General features: G+C 47.8%; 1 protein-coding gene across 19 annotated transcripts in view; it reads right to left on the bottom strand.

Moving 5' to 3' along the window:
- The window catches only part of LOC147727467 (ankyrin repeat domain-containing protein 17-like), a 1323072-nt gene that overhangs the window by 511137 nt on the left and 790521 nt on the right, over positions 1-21414 (bottom strand). For all 19 annotated transcript variants that reach the window (XM_086961534.1, XM_086961542.1, XM_086961537.1 and 16 more), the window contains one exon: positions 862-1037. In XM_086961534.1, the coding sequence (XP_086817660.1) occupies positions 862-1037 (176 nt within the window). The remainder of the gene's footprint in view (positions 1-861; positions 1038-21414) is intronic.

The raw sequence follows: 21414 nt of genomic DNA, 5'->3' as shown, positions 1-21414 counted from the left end.
ACAATAAACATATCTTCGTATGTTTAACACACACATGTCTGTGGGAAAGAACTTTAAGCTGTTTAACAAGCCCTTTACCCTCCACCTCCTGCAGGTGGGATGGGGAAGGGGTGTGTGGGGAGGGGGTAGGGTCAAGTGAATGAGGCAGCTCTTGCCCCCCTTCTAAAGGAAGGTTAGACCTGCTTCTACTTCTAGAACTTGGGCTTCGGAATTTAAGGTAGTAGCCTAGATGCCTCCTCCTTTTTTACAGTGAACCTCAAACTTGTTCCTGTCAGAGTGTGTTCCTTCTGAGCCTCCTAGGCCTAGTCGTCTGGGAATCTTCTCAATGGATGGAGCATGCCTCCTCTGCATTCCTAGCTACAAAACTGAGCTATATCGGCAACTGTATTATGTGCTTGAAGTATCATGTCTCTAGGACTAAAGCCATATGATTCTCTTGGGAGGCAGAAAATGCATACCAGGTGCTAGTCGGGTGGGGTAAATGTCCTATGGTAGAGCATGTGAAACTTAAGAGCCCTCTCAGAATCCTCATCCACAAAACCCGAAAACAATGATCCAGCTTCAAGCATCGATCTCCGCCCCTCTCGCTCAACTGTGTTGTCAATCTTGTGGTTTTCTCAATGCACTTCCATTCTGAATGGCATGAAAACAATATCTAAAATAGTGGGAATGCACAGGGTCATTGTGGTCTAAACTATATGAAGCTTTGACTATGTTGAAGCGGACTCAAAAAGTTGAGACCACACTTCGAGGCGCAACTACTAGATGGTGAAATAGTGCCTTAATAGTGAGTCTAGCTGAGATTTCACACTGCAAAAATATTAATTTTATGTCATCAAACCATGGATTAAAGTACCATACCTGCTTATCAGCAACTCGCAAAACTTATAGTGGCCTTTGTCTGCTGCAATTGTTAATGCAGTATCTCTCGAAGATGGTACTGGAGGAGCATTGACATCAGCACCTTTATCCAGAAGCACTCTGCCTACTTCAGCATATCCACCAGACGCAGCTTCCATTAAAGGGGTAAGGCCGGTCTAACAAGGAAAGTAAGAATTAAGTATTGTTTTACTGAGCCTCAGTTTCCAGTTTATCTTCAACAAGATCAGTTTACAATAACAAATTCTAAAGAATAAAGATATCAAATAAAATGAGCAAGTGTCTTAGTTTTGTAGCATTCTCTCAAGAACTGTCTTATTTCAACTGGTTACATACTAAGCAAACATGTTTAATCATTCTTCTAGGAATGGAGTCTTCAAAACAATCATACCAGCAGCCCACCCTCATCCAGGCCTTTGTGTTATGTTATGTTATCCGAATTTATTGAGCGCACAGATGCCTCAGCAAAGGGGCGTCCTGGCGCTGGCAGAACAGAAAACCGGATAAAGCAATACCAGAATGAACAAACAACAAAATTAGAGATCCAGAGGAAAGAGGAAGGTTTTTACAGCTCTCCTAAAACCCAAAAGGTTGTCAATCGCACGGATATGAACAGGGAGGGAGTTCCACAATCTGGCAGCAAGCACACGAAAGGAGCGGCCGCCGGATCTGGACCTCTTGAAGCGTGGAACTATAGCCAGATGCAGGTTAGAGGACCTCAGAGAGCGAGTGGGAATGTACGGAGAGATGAGATTCTCCAAGATCTGGGGAGAAGAAAGTTTAATGATTTTAAACGAAAGACAAAGGCACTTAAACTTAATACGCTGAGCCACAGGGAGCCAGTGGAGCTTTTGAATGTTTATTTTGGCCAAGCAGAATCTGGGTAGGCCTACCAGAGCCCTGGCGGCGGCGTTTTAAACGCGTTGGACTCTTAGTATTTCAGCCCGATTAGCTCCAAGCAAAAGAGAACTGGCGTAGTCCAACCTGGACAGAATCGTGGCTTGTACAATGAGCTGTCTAGTGGAGCGTCAAAAAACCTAAAAGTAGGTCTGAGTTTACAAAAAGTGCAAAAACAAGTGGCGGCCACTTTTTTAGTGTGGGTGACAAAATTAAGTTGGGAATCGAGCCAGACCCCTAGGTTTTTAACCTCTATGACAGGAGTAGGGTCGGACCGAGTTCAGATGGCCACCATTTATCACCCCAGAGATGACTCTGCTTACCGACAATGAGCACCTCGGTTTTTTTGGCGTTCAGTTGAAGGTAATTGTCTGTCATCCATCGGGCCACTGAGAGAAATCCCTCACAGAACTTGACAGCCTCAAGGTCAGAAGCCCCACTTATTGCAACCGCCAGCTGCGTATCATCAGCGTAGGATACCAAGGTGAGGTTCCAACGCTTAGCGACAGCAGCCAGCGGCTGCACATAGAGGTTGAATAAAGTGGGGCTGAGGGCCGAGCCTTGCGGGACTCCCTGGTCAATGGAGTAAGGTCTAGATTCATAAGGTTGAGTGGTGACCTTGAAGGTGCGACCAGATAGAAAAGATCGAAACCATTCAAGTGCCACATTGTCGACACCTGCCTCATCCAAACGCTGTAATAAAACAGCGTGGGAGACCGTGTCGAATGCGGCACTGAGATCAAGAAGCACCAGTGCCGCAGTGTGACCCGAATCGACCAAAGTCCGAAGATGTTCGACCATAGAGAGCAGCGCAGTCTCGGTACTATGACCGGGCCGAAACTCATTCTGCGAAGTGTTTAATAAATTCGCAGAGTGAAGATGATTAGATAGGATGATATTAACGTGTGCCTCGGTCAGTTTGGAAGCCCAAGGAAGGAGGGAAATGGGGCGGTAGTTCTCCAATTTCAAAGGATCAAGGGCAGGTTTTTTTAGGATGGGAATAACCTGAGCCTGTTTCCAGATAGCCGGGACCATACCTGAAGATAATGATAGGTTGACGAGATCTCGCAGCAGAGGGAGACAGAGGGAAGCAGATTCTCTGAATTGAGTAGGTCGTAGAGGATCCAAAGGAGAGCCTGTTTTAACTTGGACTACAATTTTGTTGAATTCCTCCATCGTAAGCTCTGGAAGATAAGACAGGGACGTAGTAGTTTTCGAAACATATTCCTGATTTTGGGGTGATATAGTAGTGCCAGCAAAAGAGCAATAAATGTCCTTCACCTTTTTTACAAAAAAAGCGGCTAAATCCTCGCAATGGGAAGGAGAACAGATCTCAGCAGCTGGGGCTCTACCAGCTGTAAGATCCTTGAGCACCTTAAATATAAGTTTAGTCGGGTTGGTGCTGGTGCTGAATTCAAGGGAAAAGTAGGCCGCGTGGGCCTTACAGATCGCTTTGTGATAAATCTTGATCCTAGCAAGATACAAGATTTTCTTTTCAGGCTGATAAGACTTGCGCCAAACTCTTTCAGCTTGTTTGCAAGATTTTTTATAAAAGCCGAAGTGAATCATCATACCAGGGGCTTGATTCGGTGCAACGATGTTTACTCTCAGAGATAGGGATTAGCCTATCTAGAGCTTTAGTAAGCTAGTTGCAAAGGAGAGCATAACCAGATTCCACATCTGTAAAGGAACCCAAAGGGTAAAGTTCAAGCAGCTGTGAATGCTTGGATGAGCATCTCAAGGTCTGAGCTGAGATGATTCTACACACATACTCGATGGCAAGCAGCAAGTATCCAATCAGACAAGGACGCACAGGAAAGGAATTACAGGTTAATAGAAAAAAATGATACTAGACATGGAGAATGACAGGACTGTCCATTAGAGTAAGAGAAATATCCACCCTAGTACAACATTCAGCACTTAGATTTTTCCACCAAGGACCTTCAAAACACCACGCAGGAGGGAAAATGGCAGACCCAAGTGAAGCATCACTGATCGCTGACTTGTCAACTTCCTTCCAGACTGGGACTAAGTCATGGAAAGATCAGTGTAAGGCGATTGACTGTAAGTAGTGGAGAAATGAAGAATGTTTGCATGAAGTGCTGGGGTAGCCTATCCATGAGGAAGTGGCCTCCCTCACAAACATCTGCCAAACCAAGATGCACAAAGGATCCCCAGAAGGGTCTCATTGTCCCTCAGTCATCAAGAAGTTAATCCTGCTCCATACTCCCTAATTCCTGAACACTCTACTTCAGACTCCTAACCTGTGATCCCGGACCATTGGCTCGAGGCCACCAGGATGCTGGATTTTGTGGAATTGTTAGAGTCCTCTTCCTAACCCTTATGGTTCAAAGATACAAACCACAGAAGCTATGCTCAATTTTCCTTTCTCTCAATCACTATTTCAAAGACTATTGGTGAACCCCGTCCCCTATGCTGCCCATCACCTTACCCAGGGGTCTAAATGAGCTACAAAAAGGACTGCAGTAGGTGCTCTAGTGACTAAGGAGATTTGCGCTTTTTTTATAAGCATCTCTTTGTAAATATAGGACGGCTTACCTTATTTATTTCTGTAGCAATTTTATATAGTGCTAACTAGACAGATTGAGTGACAAAGGCACTGTTTTACAAGAGCAAAACAACACAAAGTTATAGAAGATGTTGGGTAGATACACAGTATCATTAGCACACATCAACAGATCAATATATACACACATTTTATTTTACACAGTGACAGTCATCACTGTGTAGTTATCCTGGAGTCAGTTTAAATAAAAAAGTGTTTTTGTTGGCTAATAAATTTGGCCCCGTTTGACAATCTGCAAGAAACATTCCCCCCAAAAATCTTGTTGGAAAATTTCACGCTGACCCATCAAGTGGAGACCAAGAAAACTGGTGGTGAGAGTTGAGAAAATAACTGTTCTCCTCTGTTTATTCCCATAAGTAAATGTGTCCTCCAATACAATAAAAATGCTTAATGGAATTAAAAAAGAAATGGCAGTAAGTTCGAATTTTATTCAGAAAGCATATTTTGTGATTGGGTGTAAATCTGTTTGGCTGTTTGAGAAGAATAAGTCACTTACCTTCGGAATTGCTCTTTCTGGTGCATAGTTTATCAAACTATACATTCCTAACCATTTAAATACTCCCCAGATATCATACTGGATCCAGGAAATCTTCAGCTGTAACCCTGCGCGCCAGTAGGTGGCACAGACAACTTCAGGCCCACATCTTTCAGGGTCGGATGAGACTTGCGCAGGCGTATCTTTGTGCCAGCCATGCTTGCAGACATCAGTTGGTTTTGAGCCTGCAGTCGATGAGCCCAAAATCAGATCAGAAGTGACCAGAGCGTAGATTCCTAAATTGGGATCTTTTCATGTCTAGAGTGCAATTCACAGAAGGCAGAAGTGGGAGGGTTGGTGATTTATCTTTAGTTAATAGTATGTACCAGAAAAAGGGTTACCAAAGAAAAGTAAATTGTTCTTCTGATAAAAAATTCTAACCACAGACTCCCTACCTTTTGAATGGATACCAGAGCAATAACTCCAGAAGGTGCGCCTGTGGATTGGCTCAAACCAAAAAAGTCCTAAAGTACCAGGAGGAAAAAGTGCCCTTCCTCACAGACCTGCTGCCTAGACAGTAGTGCCTCGTGAACGTTTGGAGTGCCGCCCAAGTAGCAGCATGACGAATGTCCAAAACAGGCACCCTGCAATGCTAGCAGCCTTTGCTCTGGTAAAACAGCCTTGCAAACCTTAAGGGAGCGGCTTTAGGGTGAGTGTGAGGCAAATTTTAATGAAGAGTACATTGAAGAGTACATTCCAGCGCGAGATGATCTTTTACTGCATCACCTTGACTTTCTTTGCTCCAGTGAATCCGCTGAAGAGCGGATTGTTTATCTGATGTTCTTTGGAACAATCAGTATAGAATTGAGAGACCTTTTTGGATCCAGCTGATTAAGTCTCTCCTCCTCCTTAGAGGGTTAAAGCGCAAAAAGAAAATCCGGAGGAAGGGTGATTTTCTGGCCAACATGACAGAGTTACTACCTTGGAAAGGAAAGAGGCTCGAGTCTCCTGGACCAGCTTGTCTGGGTGTAAAGTGGGGTAGGACGAGTTAACAGCCTGTGAACTCGCTCACCAGTTGCTCCAATGTTATGGCGACTCGAAATATGTTTGACAGTAAGGAGGTGAACAGAACTGTGGAGAGTCTAAAAAGGAGCACACATGAGGAATGTGATGACCAAGTTTAAGTCCCATTAGGGCAGAACAAAAGGTGATGATTAAAATAGGCGCTCTGTGAACCGTAACATGCCCAAAGCAAGACCTTGCTGAGCTAGGGCCAGCACAAACAGTACTTCAGACCGTTTTGAATGCAGTGAGTCAATCAGTTTAGCAGGGCACCCATCCACAAATTTATCTAAACGGCAGACTACTTTGGATGAGGGATGCCTTGCTCCCATGATGACATCCACAACTTCGGGAGGAAGGCCAAAAGCATTTAACGGTCTCAATCGCCAAGCATGGAGTTGTACAGTTTCAGGTGCATAACCCTCCCTGGTTGCCAAATCCAGTGACGGTGTGAGAAAATGCCCTCTTTCTTTGTGGTTGCCCCCACTTTTTGCTGAACTGCTGATGACAGTGTGCTCTGGGCTCCTGCTAATCAGGTAACCAGGGGCTATGTTCTTTCCCTAAAACTGCATTGAAACCCAAATCCAATTGGCATCTCTGGCTACAGGTCAACTCTTGATAAATGGTACTGCAGGTACCCAGGGCACTGTGACCAGAGGTCTCCAAGGGCTGCAGCCCGTATTGTGACACCCTGAGAGGTCCTGTACCTGTACACTCATACACACTCTTTACAGGCTGCGTGTTTTGGTGCAGAACAAAGTTAAGAGTCGACATGGCACACATCCCTGTGTGCCATGCCTACAACCCACTGCCCAGGCATAAAATCAGTCATCCCTCTAGCTGGGTGCCCTAAACCAGTGGTGAGGGTACAGGTGCAGGAGCACTGTACCCCTAACAGTGTCTAAGTCCGTTTTTAGACATTGTAAGTGCCGTGCTGCCATTAAGAGTTTATGGTGCTGGGAGTCTGTCATTACTAACGCCACAGCACCATAACAGCTACACTCAAAACTGATAAGTTTGTCATCAAACTTCTCAGCACATCAATCCCACACTGATGCCAGTGTGGGATTTAATGAAAAATGCACACAGAGGACATCTTAGAGATGCGCCATGAAAAACGACCTACCACTAGTGTCCAGGCTGAGTGGCTGCTTCCAGCTGCCACCACCTGACATGTTTTTGGACCCCTGGGTCGAGAGCCTGCTGCTCTCGGGGGGCCTGAAATAATGCAAATCCTTGGACGAGGTGCCAATCCTCCTCCCCCAGGATGGGCAGGGTCCACGAAGGGGAAGCTTCAAAGGCTTGCCGCCTTTGTGAGCTTCCCCAGACCACTTGCTGCTTTCAGCAACTGGTCCCCACTGGTACTGACCTCCACTTTGGGCAGGAGAACCAGCGGGAAAAACAAGTGAGGAAGAGAGGTGTGCCCACCTCTGCCAACTTCACCCCTCAGGTGGGGGAGGCGAGGTGAAGCACAACTCTCAAATCTATAAAACCCTTTAAAACTGTAACTAAATAACAAAACGCTTTTACTTACCCGTTTACAGGAAATGTCCCAGTGCAGTATCCAGGTATACTGCACTGTTTAAGTAAAGTCATCTGTAAAGTAATCTACTCGACATTCTACTAAAAAGCCAATACAAAGTATATGTACAGTATATTAAAAGCATTGCATTACTAGTAGCTCTACTGTAAACAAATCAAAGTGCATATACAATTGCAATTCAAACTGTTTACAAACTGCAATACTAACTTAAAGTACTTATTGCTTACCTGTACCAGGCTTGGTTGGTTCTAGAAAATAAAATAACTAAAAGAATATTTTTATACACAACTATTTGGTCTGAAATTCAGTCTTTGAGTGTGTGATATAATTTGCTGATTGGGTGCACACAACAAATGCTTAACACTACCCTCTGATACAGCCTTACTGCTAGACCACACTACCACAAATAGAGAGTAAAGTGCTATCTACTATTACCTCTGCCTACCTTTGGGATTCTACTGGACTCTGTGCACACTATACCTCACTTTGGTATAGTATATACAGAGCCAGGATCCTACACTAGGTAGGAGAGATACTGGCGGGAAGGCGGTGGCTATTTTGGTTAAGAGGGGGACACCTTTTGTACGAGGGTGTGAGGAGGTGGATGTTAATGGGCGATACTGCTTATTGTGGGGTAGGGTACACACTTGATGTACTGTTTGCTAATTACTACGGCCCCAACACTGACGATGTGCATACGATCTTAGAGGTGTGGGGTAAAATTCAGATGATAGACCCTACTTATGTGGTGTGAGGAGGGGATTTTAACACAGTTATAAACCCTGGTGCCGACAGATCCTGCCCTGAGCGTATGCACTATGCTAACTCGCAGAGGACGCTGCAAGACATTACGACCACTAATCGGCTATTAGACACTTGGCGATACAAGCACCCTTCATTGCGGGAGGGGACACATTTTTCAACAGTGCAAGAGTCCTGGGCGAGGCTTGATTATGTATTTGTTACGGTGGGTATGGCACACTGGGTAGAAGGGGCGACCCATTTGGCCCGTACGTATTCGGACCATTTGCCACTCAGGGTTAAGTTGCGGCCCCCGGTGGAACACTCCCCTTTTCTGCACTGGCGACTGAATCCCCAGCATCTCCCGGATCAAGTATTTAGGTCTGCGCTTGAACAGGAGATAAAGGACTTTTTTGAATGTAACGTAAGCTCCGTCTCAAGCCTGACCACAGTGTGGGAGGCCGTTAAGGTAACGGTACGGGGCGGTGCATTTCAGGGAGGGGCGGTCCCGAGAGATCTCCGTAGCCAATTAAACAGAGTGGAAGGAGAACTCAAATCTCTAGAGAGGGAACTAGCCGAGGGGGATGAGACTGGGGCCACCAGAGCTGCTCTACATGATAAAATGTCCGAGTTTGTGGAGACGGCCGATAGGGAGTGTCAGTTTAGAGGGATAGCCTTAGCGAATCCAGTACGAGCCCCTAGATTTTTTAATTACATAGTGGAAGTGCAGGATGAGGAGGGACGAGTGCACAGCAGCTTACCGGAGCAATTGCGCATATTTGTCAATTTTTATAAAAAGCTTTACTCCTCTCAGAGGGAGACACCCTTCGATTTGCAGTCCTATTTTGAGGATACGACCCTGGCATGGTTAGGTGACACTCAGGAAATTCCTTGACCTTAACCTAGAATTAGATGAGATCACTGAAGCCATCATGACTATGAAGTCTGGGAGAGCCCCGGGCACCGATGGGCTGCCTGTAGAATTTTATAAAACCTTAATGACGACTAACTCCCATTTTGAAGGCAGTGTATTACGAAGCACTCGAGGAGGGGATGTTACCCACCACTATGAGGGAAGCCCAGATCATGATGCTGTTGAAACCAGGGAAGTGCCCTACCTCTTGCGACTCCTATCGGCCACTGTCGCTTCTCAATTGTGACACCAAACTTTTAGCCAAAGTCCTTGCGACGCGCCTCAACCTCCTAATGGAGAAACATGTTCTGCTTGATCAGGCGGGATTCGTTCCCAATAGGTCCACTGCCCATAATCTTAGAACTCGGTTGTCTGTTATACAAGATATCGACCCCAACAGTGTTGCGGTGGCGGTCTTTCTCGATGCCACCAAAGCTTTTGATTCCCTTGAATGGGATTACCTTCTGGGCACACTCGGACGTATGGGCATGCCGTGCTCATTTCCCAACTGGGTACGGTTGTTGCACTCCAATCCGCGGGCCTCAGTCCTACTGAATGGGACCAGATCTGATAGCTTCCCCATTTCTAGGGGCACGAGGCAGGGGTGCCCTTTGCCCCCGGTCCTCTTCGTGCTGGCGATCGAACCGCTGGCAGCGAAGCTACGGCAACACCACAAGCACAGAACACTGATATATCCCGCTAGGCGATTGTTAATATCTCTTTACGTGGACGACATCATGTTGTATGTACATAAGCCCCAGGAAAATCTCAACCCAGTACTGAGAGAAATTACAAAGTTTGGAGGCATCTCGGGTGTCCAGATAAATTGGACTAAATCGGCTATATTCCCGCTGACCGATAAGACGGAACAGTACCAGTTAGATTTCCCGCTGCAGTGGGAGGTGGCAGATTCGAAGTATCTGGGTATAAATGTTACCAGAAACAAAGACGAGCTCTTGCGTGCAAACTATGGTAAGGCCATAGATAGAATTACTGACAACATAACTCACTGGTGAAGCTACCCCTCTCGATGGCGGTACACATATCCCTCATAAAAATGACAATTTTACCTATGTTTCTTTATTTATTAATCAAATTGTAAATGTAAATGTAGTGCTTTTATATAGCGCCCGTATCACCCCCAAAGGGGTCTCAAGGCGCTGTGCACATACCGCTGTGGAACCCTTCCTGTCCTTTCCCTGTGAAGTGCCCACTCCTGGGCACCCCCAAGGTGAAGCCAGGCATCCTAGCGCTGTTGGGGCCGTTGTGGAGATTAAGCAAGCTATTGCCCAGAGTTGCAGAATGGGACCCATGATTAGAATAGGCACAGAGGCGAGAATATCAGGTCCGGGGAAATTGAGCCCAAGACCCGCCGAGGCGGGAATTGAACCCTGGTCCGGGCCAGACCTCTGCATCAGGGTCTGCCACTCTAACCATTGAGCCACACTTCTCCAATATACCATACCATCCAGGTAGTTTCTTTTTCCGTACCCTCAAAATCCAACTGCTTAGGCTTATCTGGGGAGGGAAGCAGGCCCGGCTGACCTTGGCGACACTCATGCTACCTTATAGTCAGGGTGGATTCGAAGTCCCCAACTTCGAGCAGTACTACTTCTGTACCCACCTCCGTACATGGCGCACCTGGCGGTGGAAGATGGGTATATGTCTCCAGTCCCACCTGGGGGTACTTATTCACACAAGTTACGGAGAGGGGCAGAGATCCATCCACGGTGGATTGCACTGTGGCGGCCTGGAAATGGATGGCGCGCCAGATGGAGACAACTCTCCTAGATTGCCGTGACTACGCAGTAGACCGTTGCGCAAGCTGCAATACACTACCTGGGGAGCCCTCTACTTAGAAGGCCAATTCTGAACAGTGGAACCATTTTTCGGGGACCACACCCCAACCAGCATGGATATGTTTTTGTTTACCAGACTTCGACAGAATATCAAAGCAGTTACCCCAGCCTTCCCGGGGAAACCGGATATATTCATACCACTACACACGCTACTACAGGCAGATGCACCCACACGTTATCTCACTGCTATATAAGCAAGTTAGGGATGTCCCTGTAGGGACCCCCGTGCGCACGAGGGCGGAATGGGACAATGACTTGGAGGTAACATTGAAGGATGACCAGTGGGAGCAGAGCTGTCTGCAAACTGAGGCGATCACTGGCAGTAGCCGCCTGAGGCTAATCCATTACATGTTCCTCCATCGTTTATACCATACCCAGCTAAGCTTCACCGCTTTCGTTTGAGGGAACATGTTAGATGCGATAGGTGTGGCAGAGAAGGGGCTGACTTCATACAATTGGCGTGGCTGTGCCCTAGGGTGGAGGAATACTGGACAACAGTCTTTGAGGGGATGTCTGAGATGCTGGGAGTGCGGATTGAGGCACTGCCTCTCGTTGGCCTCCTAGGACTGACATACACGGTACAGACTGTACATAAGACTTACCTCGCAATGGGACTCTTAATAGCCAAAAGACAGGTGGCATGCAGGTGGGGACGTGGTAGAGCACCTAAATTCAAAGATTGGATTATAGACATGTCCACTTGGCAGGAGCACTTGCATAGCTATGCGGAGCAGCTCCCACTAAAGTCACGCCCCAAAGATATCTGGGGGCCCCTGGTGTCATAGCTCCTTGCACAGCGCATAGGCAACAATGACACAGTTGGGGGGCAGGGGAGGATTGGGGGGGCCTGGGAGAGGATGCACCGTTAGTCCGGATCCCTGAACCTGGGGGGAGCGTCTAAACAGACTCGTCGGAGGGAGAGGGGGGGGGGGTCGGACAGACCAAGTGGGTGGGGGGTGGCAGCTACTTCCTGAAAGGGACAGGCCATACACATTCCTTATTTGACATGATGACAGGTTCCAATCTTGTGACGGCAGAATTGATGTACAGTCCATGAACACGCGAAGCTCTGAAATGTGCGGAATTTATGTCCAGCTATGGGGGTCTGGGTGGCGGGTATTATTTGGGTGCATGTTTATGACAGACCTTTTGCTTTGGCAGCTACTGAGGGACTCTATTATACTACGCAACATGACATGTCAGCTATGTATTTCATGTGCATTGTTTCAATAAAGGTTTTGGAAACTTAAAAAAAGAAAAAAAAATTGTCTCATACCAAATTAGTTAAGCTAACTTGACTAAGTCCATAGTAAATGGTACCCAGGGCATGGAGGTTAGAGTGTCACCCCCAGGAACAGCAGCAATGGTTGTGAAACACGAGTAAAGCGAGATGCCATTTGCAGGCTGGATGGGCACTTAACCTGCTAGATCGACTTTGCCATTTAAAGTAATGGCAAAGCCAGGCTTCCCACTGGTATAGGTTTAAGTCACCACTACGGCAGGCCTATTGAATACGAAAGCAGGGTGCATCATATCTCATGGGCAGTACTGCTCTTTTTATTGTGGAAAGACTTGGACACCAGATTGTTAAGTACAGAGTTACTGTAGGAAGCTGGCGCTGAATATACTATACCAAAATGAGGTATGATGTGCATAGAGTCCAGTAAAACCCCAAAGGTAGGCAGGTGTAAAATGTGATAGCACCTTACTCACCATTTGAGGTAGTGTGAGCGAGCAGAACGGCTTTATCAGAGTGTAGTGTTAAGCATTTCTTGTACACACTCAATAAGCAAATGATGTCACACACTGAAAGACTTAACTCAAACCAATTTGATTTATATGAAAATATTAGTTTTAATTATTTTCTAGAACCCAGCAAGTGTGGTACAGGTAAGTGTAAATGGTGCTTTTCAAGGCAGGCTGAACAATACAAGAAAGCTGAATGAAAAAAACTTTGTTACAGGTTTGTAAATGCTTCTCAATACATTGGAAATGACTTTAGATTACTTTTGATTACTTTATGGATTACTTTTTCTACTCAGTGTTATATACCTTGATATCACACTGGGACATTTCCTAGAGAAAAGGTAAGTAAAGTAGTTTTTAGTTATTTGCAGTTTTTTTCAATGTTTCATACAAAACCAACTCCAAACAATTTTAGGAAAAAGCAGTCAATGCAATCCTATGGAAAGAAATGAATTTATCGGTTAAGAGGTAAGTACTTTGTTTTGAGAGTCGGTATTCTAGGGTTAGAACAAGGGTTCCCCCAGGGTCACGGATGCCCTCTCAAAACACCCTCAGCAGCACTAGAGCGACCGGGTGCACAGTGCTGAGGCCCAATGTTATCCAAATACGTTAGGGTGCCTCCGATTGGTGGCTGCTCACGAGCAGGCCACAGGGTTGTGGGAGCAAAGCTCCTGGTGTTAGGTTCAGGACCAAGGGGGATCAGAGTTAGCACTCACGGTGCACCCACAGCGGCAGCAGGATACTGTTTTGGCATTGGGTGTCCTATTTTCAATGGGAGTTGACAACTTTGGCTGCAGGCTCGGTGAGGAAGACTTCTGGGAGGAACCAACAGCAGGGCAGGTAAGTTGGAGGGCTCGGGACGTAGATGCACCTCTGGTTCTCTTCTCCAGGACGAAGGGCGGCTGGATGCAGCGGAGTCTTGAGGTTGGATTTCACCTTACCAGGCCACTCGCGGTTTGGGGGGGGCATCTCTCTCGAGGAAGAGGCTGCGTCGGGGGTCAACCCACAGCGGACTCAGACTCTGGAGCACTGGAATCGGTGGGCCACTCGAACTTGGGTGGTTGGCGACAGGTGCAGTGGCGGTTCCAGGCATCTGGTTTCTTTGTCCTCAGCAGGCTCAGAGTCTGTCTTGGGAGTTTTCTTTTGAACAGATCCAGTCTTTGTTGAAGGCAGTCACTCCTCCAAGGGGTCTTGGAGGTCGCTGGCTGCAGGACAGGTTGACTTTTGGCGCAGGATTCTCTAAAAACTGCAGACAGGCCGGTACGACTGGGGCAAAGTCAGTTCTTCTCTGCGGTCTCCTCTGCTGGGCGTCTTCTTTCGTCCTTCTTTGGCTGCAGGAACTAGATTCCCTGGTTGTGAGAACGTGGCTCTATATATATTGGACCAAAGTAAGGTACAGTGTGTATAGCAGTAAGGCAGTACCAGAGGACAGTGTAAAGCATTTATTGTACACACTCAGTCATTCAAAAGGTTTCACACACTCAAGGACTGAAGTCCAGGCCAATTGTTTTTATATAAAAATATATAGTATCAAAATATACTTTTCTCAATTATGAGAGATCTCAGGTAAGTACTTTTCAGAATGGTAATTACTTTGTAAACACAATAGGTACAGGGGTTGCAGTAGGTAACACAATTCTAAACACAAGTTAACATTGAGCTCAATAGATTTTCCTACAAAAATGCAGTTAATTACTTTGTAAATTACTTTTGTAATTCCAGGACTGGATCCTAGATTCAGTCCTGGGGTGTAAGCTGAAAACAGTTTAGTAAAAACGTTTTGGTTATTGCAATGCTTTTTAAGGAATATAAAGCTATTTTAAAAGTTCACACTTAGAAACTTTTCAGTGAAAATCTAGCAATGTCATCCAATGGGAGAAAATTCAGGTTACAGGTAAAGTACGTTCTCGTTACTTTTGTAATCCAGTACGGGGCTCCTAGGTCCAGCACTGGAATCTCTACTTAAGATAGGCAAGTAATTAAGTTTCAGTAGTTGGTATGATTTTTAAGGAATATTTAAAGTTTTCAAAAGTAGACGGAAGAAATTTCACAGAAAAGCAGACAATGGATTCCTATGGAGAAAGTTCAGGTTACTAGCAAACCCGGCTAGGATTAATTTTGCAGTTCAGTACTGGGCTAAAAGGCACAGTACTGGCTTCTCTCCTGATCACAGGTGAGTACTTCGGAATTCGGTATTCGGCTGATTTTATAGGAATATGTTAGAGTTTCAAAACTTCACACTTAGAAGATTTTTCGAGTCAAACGAGTTAATGTTATCCTATGTCAGGAAAGTGAGTTATTGGTTTCCAGGTGAGTACTCGACCAGTGAAGTTAAAGTTCTGGTCAAAAGACTCAGGAGTCCCCCCGGGTCAGGTAGGTACAGTTGGAACACCCTCAGCGGCACAGGGGCAGCCTGGTGCAGAGGTAGTTAAGCCCAATGTTATCCAATGAGAGGCAGGGGGCCTTCGGTTGGTGGCCGCTGGCTAGCAGGCCACTCGGCTGTGGGAGCTGGGCTCCTGGTCACTTGCTCAGGGCAAATGGGGAAGTAGGATAGGACACAGGGTGCACGGCCAGAGGCACTCGGGGGGCTGGGTGCTTTTGAGCCGTTGTGCGCTCAATGTTATTCAATGGGAAAGGTAAAATGGGAACAAAGGCTGCAGACTCGGGGACGGAGATTCTTCAGGTGCGACCACAACTTCGAGAGGTCAGTTAGGATCTTGGAGAAGAGGTAGGTACGCCAAAGGAAGGCACAGGGGTGTCCTTGGGCCTCGGGAAATCTTACCCTCGGCTGGTCGTGGTTGGAGGGGTCCCTGGTTCTGAGGCTGCAGGCATAGTCTGGTTCGTCGAGGAGGGTCTTTGGGCACTGGACTTTGGGTCCCAATCGCCAGGGGGACGTCCTTGTAGTCTTGGATCACTCTGGCACGGGCCAGGCTCGGCGGATGCAGAGTGGGTTGGTCTGGTGCTTCATGGCTAGCACCAGGTGTATGGTTGTTGAAGCAGAGCCTCTGCTTATGGGAGTCCCAGTCTTCAAGAGGGTCAAGCCAGGCAGGTCCTCCGGGGGTCCCAAGGTTGCTGTCCAAAGGAGTCGCCGGGAATAAGCAGGAGCAGGTTCCAGGATCGACAGGCTGGTTGGGCTGGGGCCAAGTCAGTGGGTGTTGTCCTGTTAGCAGCTCCACAGCGGGTCACCTTCTTTCCTCTCGTCTTATCGGGATCTGAGGAAGGAAGGTTCAGGGAGCCCCTAAATACTGAATTTAGGAGCGTTACAGGTAGGGCAAGGGCAGGGACCTTTAGGTCCCTGTCCTGGGGTGGGAACACCCCCTAGTCTGCTCCTCTCCTGAGGGAGGGGGGCAGGAGCCTAGCTGTGATTGGGCAGGACTCCCCATCCTCAAGATGGCCCGAGCCCGGGGTCGTGCTTCACCTTGCCTCTCCCACCTGAGGGGTGGGGTTGGCACAGGCTGGCCCACCCCCCATCCTGACGTAGGGTTTCCAGCCAGTGTGGGGGTCAGAACCGGTGGGGGCCAGTTGCTGGGTACAGCAAATGGTCTGGAGAAGCTCACAGAGGCGGCAGGTCTTTGAAGCTTCCCCCTGCCCATCCTGGGGAGAAGACCTAGCACCTCGCCCAGGATGTGCATTGTTGCAAGCCCAGGAGAGCAGGGGGCTCTCGACCCAGGGGTCCAGCAACATGTCTTCTGGGTGGCAGCCTAGGCAGCCTCTCAGTCCAGACATTGATTGTAGGTTAGGTTTCAGGGGGCATCTCTAAGATGCCCTCTGGTGCATATTACATTAAATCTCACACTGGCATCAGTGCGGGTTTAATGTGCTGAGAAGTTTGATACCAAACTTCTCAGTCTTCAGTGAGGCCATCATGGTGCTGTGGAGTTCGTAATGTCGCCCTCCCAGCACCATATTCTCTTAATGGCAACACTGCACTTACAGTGCCCAGGAATGGCCCTGGGTACTGTAGGGAACAGGGCTCATGCACCTGTGCCCACACCACTGGCATGGGGCACCCAGCTTGAGGGTTGACTGAGGTATGCCAGGGCAGTGGGTCTTGTGGGCATGGCACAGAGGGATGTGTGCCATGTCGACTCTGTTTGGTTCTGTACTTAGACACTCAGCCTGCAAAGGCAGTGTGTGGGTGTCAGGGTACAGGGCACCTAAGGGTGGCACAATAAGTGCTGCAGCCCTTAGGGGCCTTCTCTGGTCACCACGCCCTGGGTACCTAGGGCACCATTTACTAGGGGCTGACAGGTGGCCAGAGATGCCAATTATGTTTTAGTTTCAACACAGTTTTAGGGAAGGAACATAGGTCCTGGGTACCTGGTTGGCAGGAACCCAGGGCACACTCAGTCAAAGCACATCAGCAGTTCAGCAAAAAGTGGGGGCATACCAATGCAAGAAAGATGGCACTTTCACACTGGTGCAGGGCTGCCCTCTAAATACTGTATTTAAGGGACGTTTTAGGGGTCTCGAGGTCAATAGCCAATGAGCTACTGACTTCAGGGTGACTACACACTTGGTGTGCTCACCCCACGCGGACGAGTAGACACAATCCCTAATCCTGATTGGAGAGTACCTTTCATCTGCAAGATGGTACGCACTGAAGAGTGGGCTTCATCTCTCCTCTCCCACCTGAGGGGTGGGGTTGGCAGAGGGGCACACCTTCTGGGCTGGCTAATTTTTGCTGCCCGTCTTACCGCAGAAAAGGAGGGGAGACAGGAAGGGGGCCTACTCCCGATTGCAGGTGAGGCTGGGGTTCACATTACAAAGGCGGCAGGGCCTTTTAAGCTTCCCTGCCACAGATGGCTCTTCCTGGCCTGGGGAGGTGTGACCACCTCCGACAAGGAAAGCCTTTGTTTCTGGGCTCAGGGAGCGAAGGCTCCCACCCCAGGGGTCAAGAAACATGTTGCGTGTTTGCAGGCTGGTGTGTGGGTGGGGGGTTACTGCAACAAAAAAACAGCTTCCTACAGTTACAAGCTCACCGCCCTCAGTGGAGCTACCTTGAACAGTGCAACCAAATTTGGTCATCCAAGGTATTAAACAACTTATTAAATTAATACCAACTTGATTATCAAGCCTAAATTAATGTAACAAGTTGCAATGTGCAACTTTAGCAAAGTTGCCACTTTGTTGCTTAGACTCCTGTGCCCATACTTGTTGGGCAAGGGGTTCTGTCACAGGGACAGCATTCTGCCCTCCTTGGGAGATGTGCTAGCGACCAGTAAAGGATACAATACAGGCCTGGAAGGAGTCGCCGCCTCCCTCCTGCAGGAAGCCAAACAGATGTTGGCCACAAAAGACGAGATTCAAAGAAGAAGCCGCCTTTGAAGTGCAAATGGGTAACACTTAGGAGGGATCACTGTCCATATCGGAGGCAAAAATATTGTGTAACAAAAGTATTTTGTAAAAATATATATATTTTGCATATATATTTTCTAAACTTTATTTTTATTTTTCACTAACAAATACAATCACACATGGGGAGCATCATAGTTCCATCAAAAGCATGAAAGGAGAAAGCATGAGGTAAGTCATTAAGTAGAAATCGATCAGGTAACAATTAAAAAATAGGTACACAGAAGCATTAAAGAAAGCAAGGCAGGCATGATTACAATTAGTGGGAGCAAATACACATAGCACAGCATTACATCTCACGGAGATTTAGAACAGCCAATTGACATTAAGGCATGTGATACAGGGAAGGAAATATACATAAACCATTATCGGTCATCAGTAGGACAACAAATAGCGAATATTCTACTCTAGCAAAGGACTTTAAGCATTCAAACCCCCACCCTCCATACCAATGATCTAATCCTGTGTTGAACCTTCATCTGTCGCACTTTGAAAGATTAGATAGGTGGTCAGGGGCCTCCATATATCCTTAGGTCTACTGGACAATGGCTGTGTTTCAGCAAAAATGGCTGTCTATTCTTGACAATAAATAACATTGAGCCAGTCCTTAAATTTCGGGGTTCTCCCCCGACCCCATCGACATGTCACTCTTCTCTTTGCTAGCAGGAGAGTGATATCAAGGAATTTCCTGTACGATTTAGGCACTGGCAGCGTATATCCCAGCAACATTAACAGGGGGTTAGCATCAAGGGACTCTTCCACCATGACCTTTAGGGCTTCGTGTACTTGCTTCCAATAACTCCCAATAGCAGGGCACTCCCAGGCCAAATGGAGAAATCCAGCCCCTTCTGCATGACAGCGCTCACAGCCATCATGATCGGACAGGTGAAACCTAAATTTCTTAGCCGGCGTATAGTACAGTCGCTGCAGAAATCTATAATGAATGATCTTGAGCCTGCAGCTAGCAGATATTTTAGCCGTAATGCTACAACAGTATACCCATTGTTCATCAGTGTTGTCTAGGGCCAAACCTTCTCCCCAGTGTGTTCGGGCAGACCCTTCCAAACCCTGGCGCTGTGCCCTGATGTGGCCAGAAATGCCTGACACTAGATGTGAGCCATCCTGCGAGCCTAGCATAAAATGAAGAGGGGTCAGGTTGTCAGGCTCCTGGGGGTATTCCGGCAGGATCTCCTTCATCCCCCAAAGCAGCCGTATGTAATAAAAAATATCGAGCCGAGTGGGCCGGTAATCTTTAAAAAACAGATCCCTGGTCAGGAATTGCCAGTCAGCGAAAAGGCCGCCCCATGTGCTCATCTGAAGGCGTTGGCATAGCAATCGGAAACAAGTCTCCTGTAGTAACCCCAACTTGGGATGGTAGGATAATGACATCCATGCCGAGTAGAGTAAGGAACCTCCTAACATGTTAGCTATGCGACGCCACGCATCTACCGTACACGTGACAGTCGTGAACGGTGTCTCTATAGCCGCAGCCGGACCGTGTTTAAGGCCATTCAGGGGAAGAGGACGTGCCACCCAAACTTCTACCGCTAATTGAGGCATATAAGGCTTGGGTACCATCCAGTGATAGGTGTAGTGCACATGTGTGCTCAAATAGTAAACTTCGAAATCAGGCAGGTCAAAGCCCCCCATGTCGTAGGGCTGTGTCAGTACCGACAATCGAAGCCTTGGTTGTCCAACAGTCTCTCATCCAGCGTCTCAGCCGTGGATACAAACCGATATACTCAGGGCCTCTGATTTCATGCCCTCATTCCACTCCAGACAGTGCCACCTCCTCAGCATCTGTCAGGACGGCTGTACGTTTCCTCAGCGTCTTCAGGAACTTTTCAACTGATTGTGGCGTAGTGTGGAAGGTTTGTGTCCCCTGGTACGTGACGCACAGTCGCGCTGGGAATAGCAGAGCATAGTCTACCTGTTCCTGGCGCAATTTCTGTTTTACAGCATTGAATTTGCGTCGCTCCTCCTGCACTCTAGCAGTGAAATCCGGGAAGATGGTGAATGAGACGCCGTCAGAAGTAAGCTGCCTCTTCTCCCGCGCCACTCGAAGAACAACATTGCGGTCTCGGTAGTTGAGCAGACGTGCTATGATGGGTCTCGGGGCTGTCCTCGACCGGGGCCTCAGGCCCAGCGAGCGATGTGCTCTTTCAACGATAAATTGAGCGGACAGGGCTCCTTCCTCAGTTATTGCCGTCAACAGTCTCTTGAAATAATGTTCCAGTCAGCCTGTGTTGGTGCTTTCAGGAATACCTAAGATACGGACGTTATTGCGCCGACTGCGCGCTTTAATATCCTCATTTTAAGCATCTACGATGCGCATCAGTCTGTCCATTTGGATGACTGTTTGTTTCAGTTGGTCAGCAACGTCCTTAGAGTCAGATATACACTGTTCCGCTTCCTTCAGCCGGACCTTGTGAGTATCTAGCTTGTGCGCAATACTGTCCATGCGGGTCTTAAGTGCATCTACCTTGTCCGCAATTGTAGCGAAGCCTTGCCTCATTTCCGTGAGGATGGTATGCAATTCATTATCCGGGCTAGTGGATGCAGCACCTGCCATCGCTGCATGCTGCGCCCATTTTGCCCAGTCCAGATGATCACCGCTACTGCCCGAGAAGCGTATACACACTACTCCCTTGTATATCAGTGAGGCCAATGGAGGGGGGATCCAGCAAAGGCCAGGTAAATAACAGAGCAATCATGTGTCTTGCAGCTAGTACAGGTGAGTGTGACCGGGAACCTGGGTCCAGTCCCAAGAACCTGCAAAGGATGAGTGGCGAGAGCGTTGGGAGTACCGAATCAAATGCTCAAGTGGATAGGGCTATCGCAAGACGCCCAGCGCTCCGCTCCACAAGGAGGTTAGGCTGCCATCTACAAACGCGGGTGGAATCTCCAGGTAGTGCGGTCAATCCACTACTTCCCCAGCTCAACAGTCAATGAGACCCTTCAGCCCAGGGCAGAAGCATGAAGAAGGTGTAGAGATCAGCCTCGGGACACACAGCACTCGTGGGACAGCTAGGTCCGATCAGCTCGTCGCAGTGCATGCCGCTGTAGGAAGGTACCTCCTGACTATGGTTGCCCCCAAATTTTTGCCCTGTGTTTTAGCTGGTTTTTGACATAGTCGACCTGGGACCCTGCCAATCAGGACCCCAGGCCTTCTGCTCTCTCTGTAAAATGGATTCCATGTACCTTAGGTACATTTCCAATTGGTACTGGGCCACCTTATCAGACCCTGTAACTCAGGGCATAGGTGTACCCAGGGCCTACCAGGGGCCGAAGCATGTATTATGCCACCCCTGGCTGGCCTCCTAAATTTGACACAACTGGCTGCATGACAGCTGGGGC

The sequence above is a fragment of the Lissotriton vulgaris genome, chromosome 3_1, assembly GCF_964263255.1.
Source record: "Lissotriton vulgaris chromosome 3_1, aLisVul1.2, whole genome shotgun sequence".
Lineage (NCBI taxonomy): Eukaryota > Metazoa > Chordata > Amphibia > Caudata > Salamandridae > Lissotriton > Lissotriton vulgaris.
This window is presented reverse-complemented; position numbering and strand designations above follow the sequence as displayed.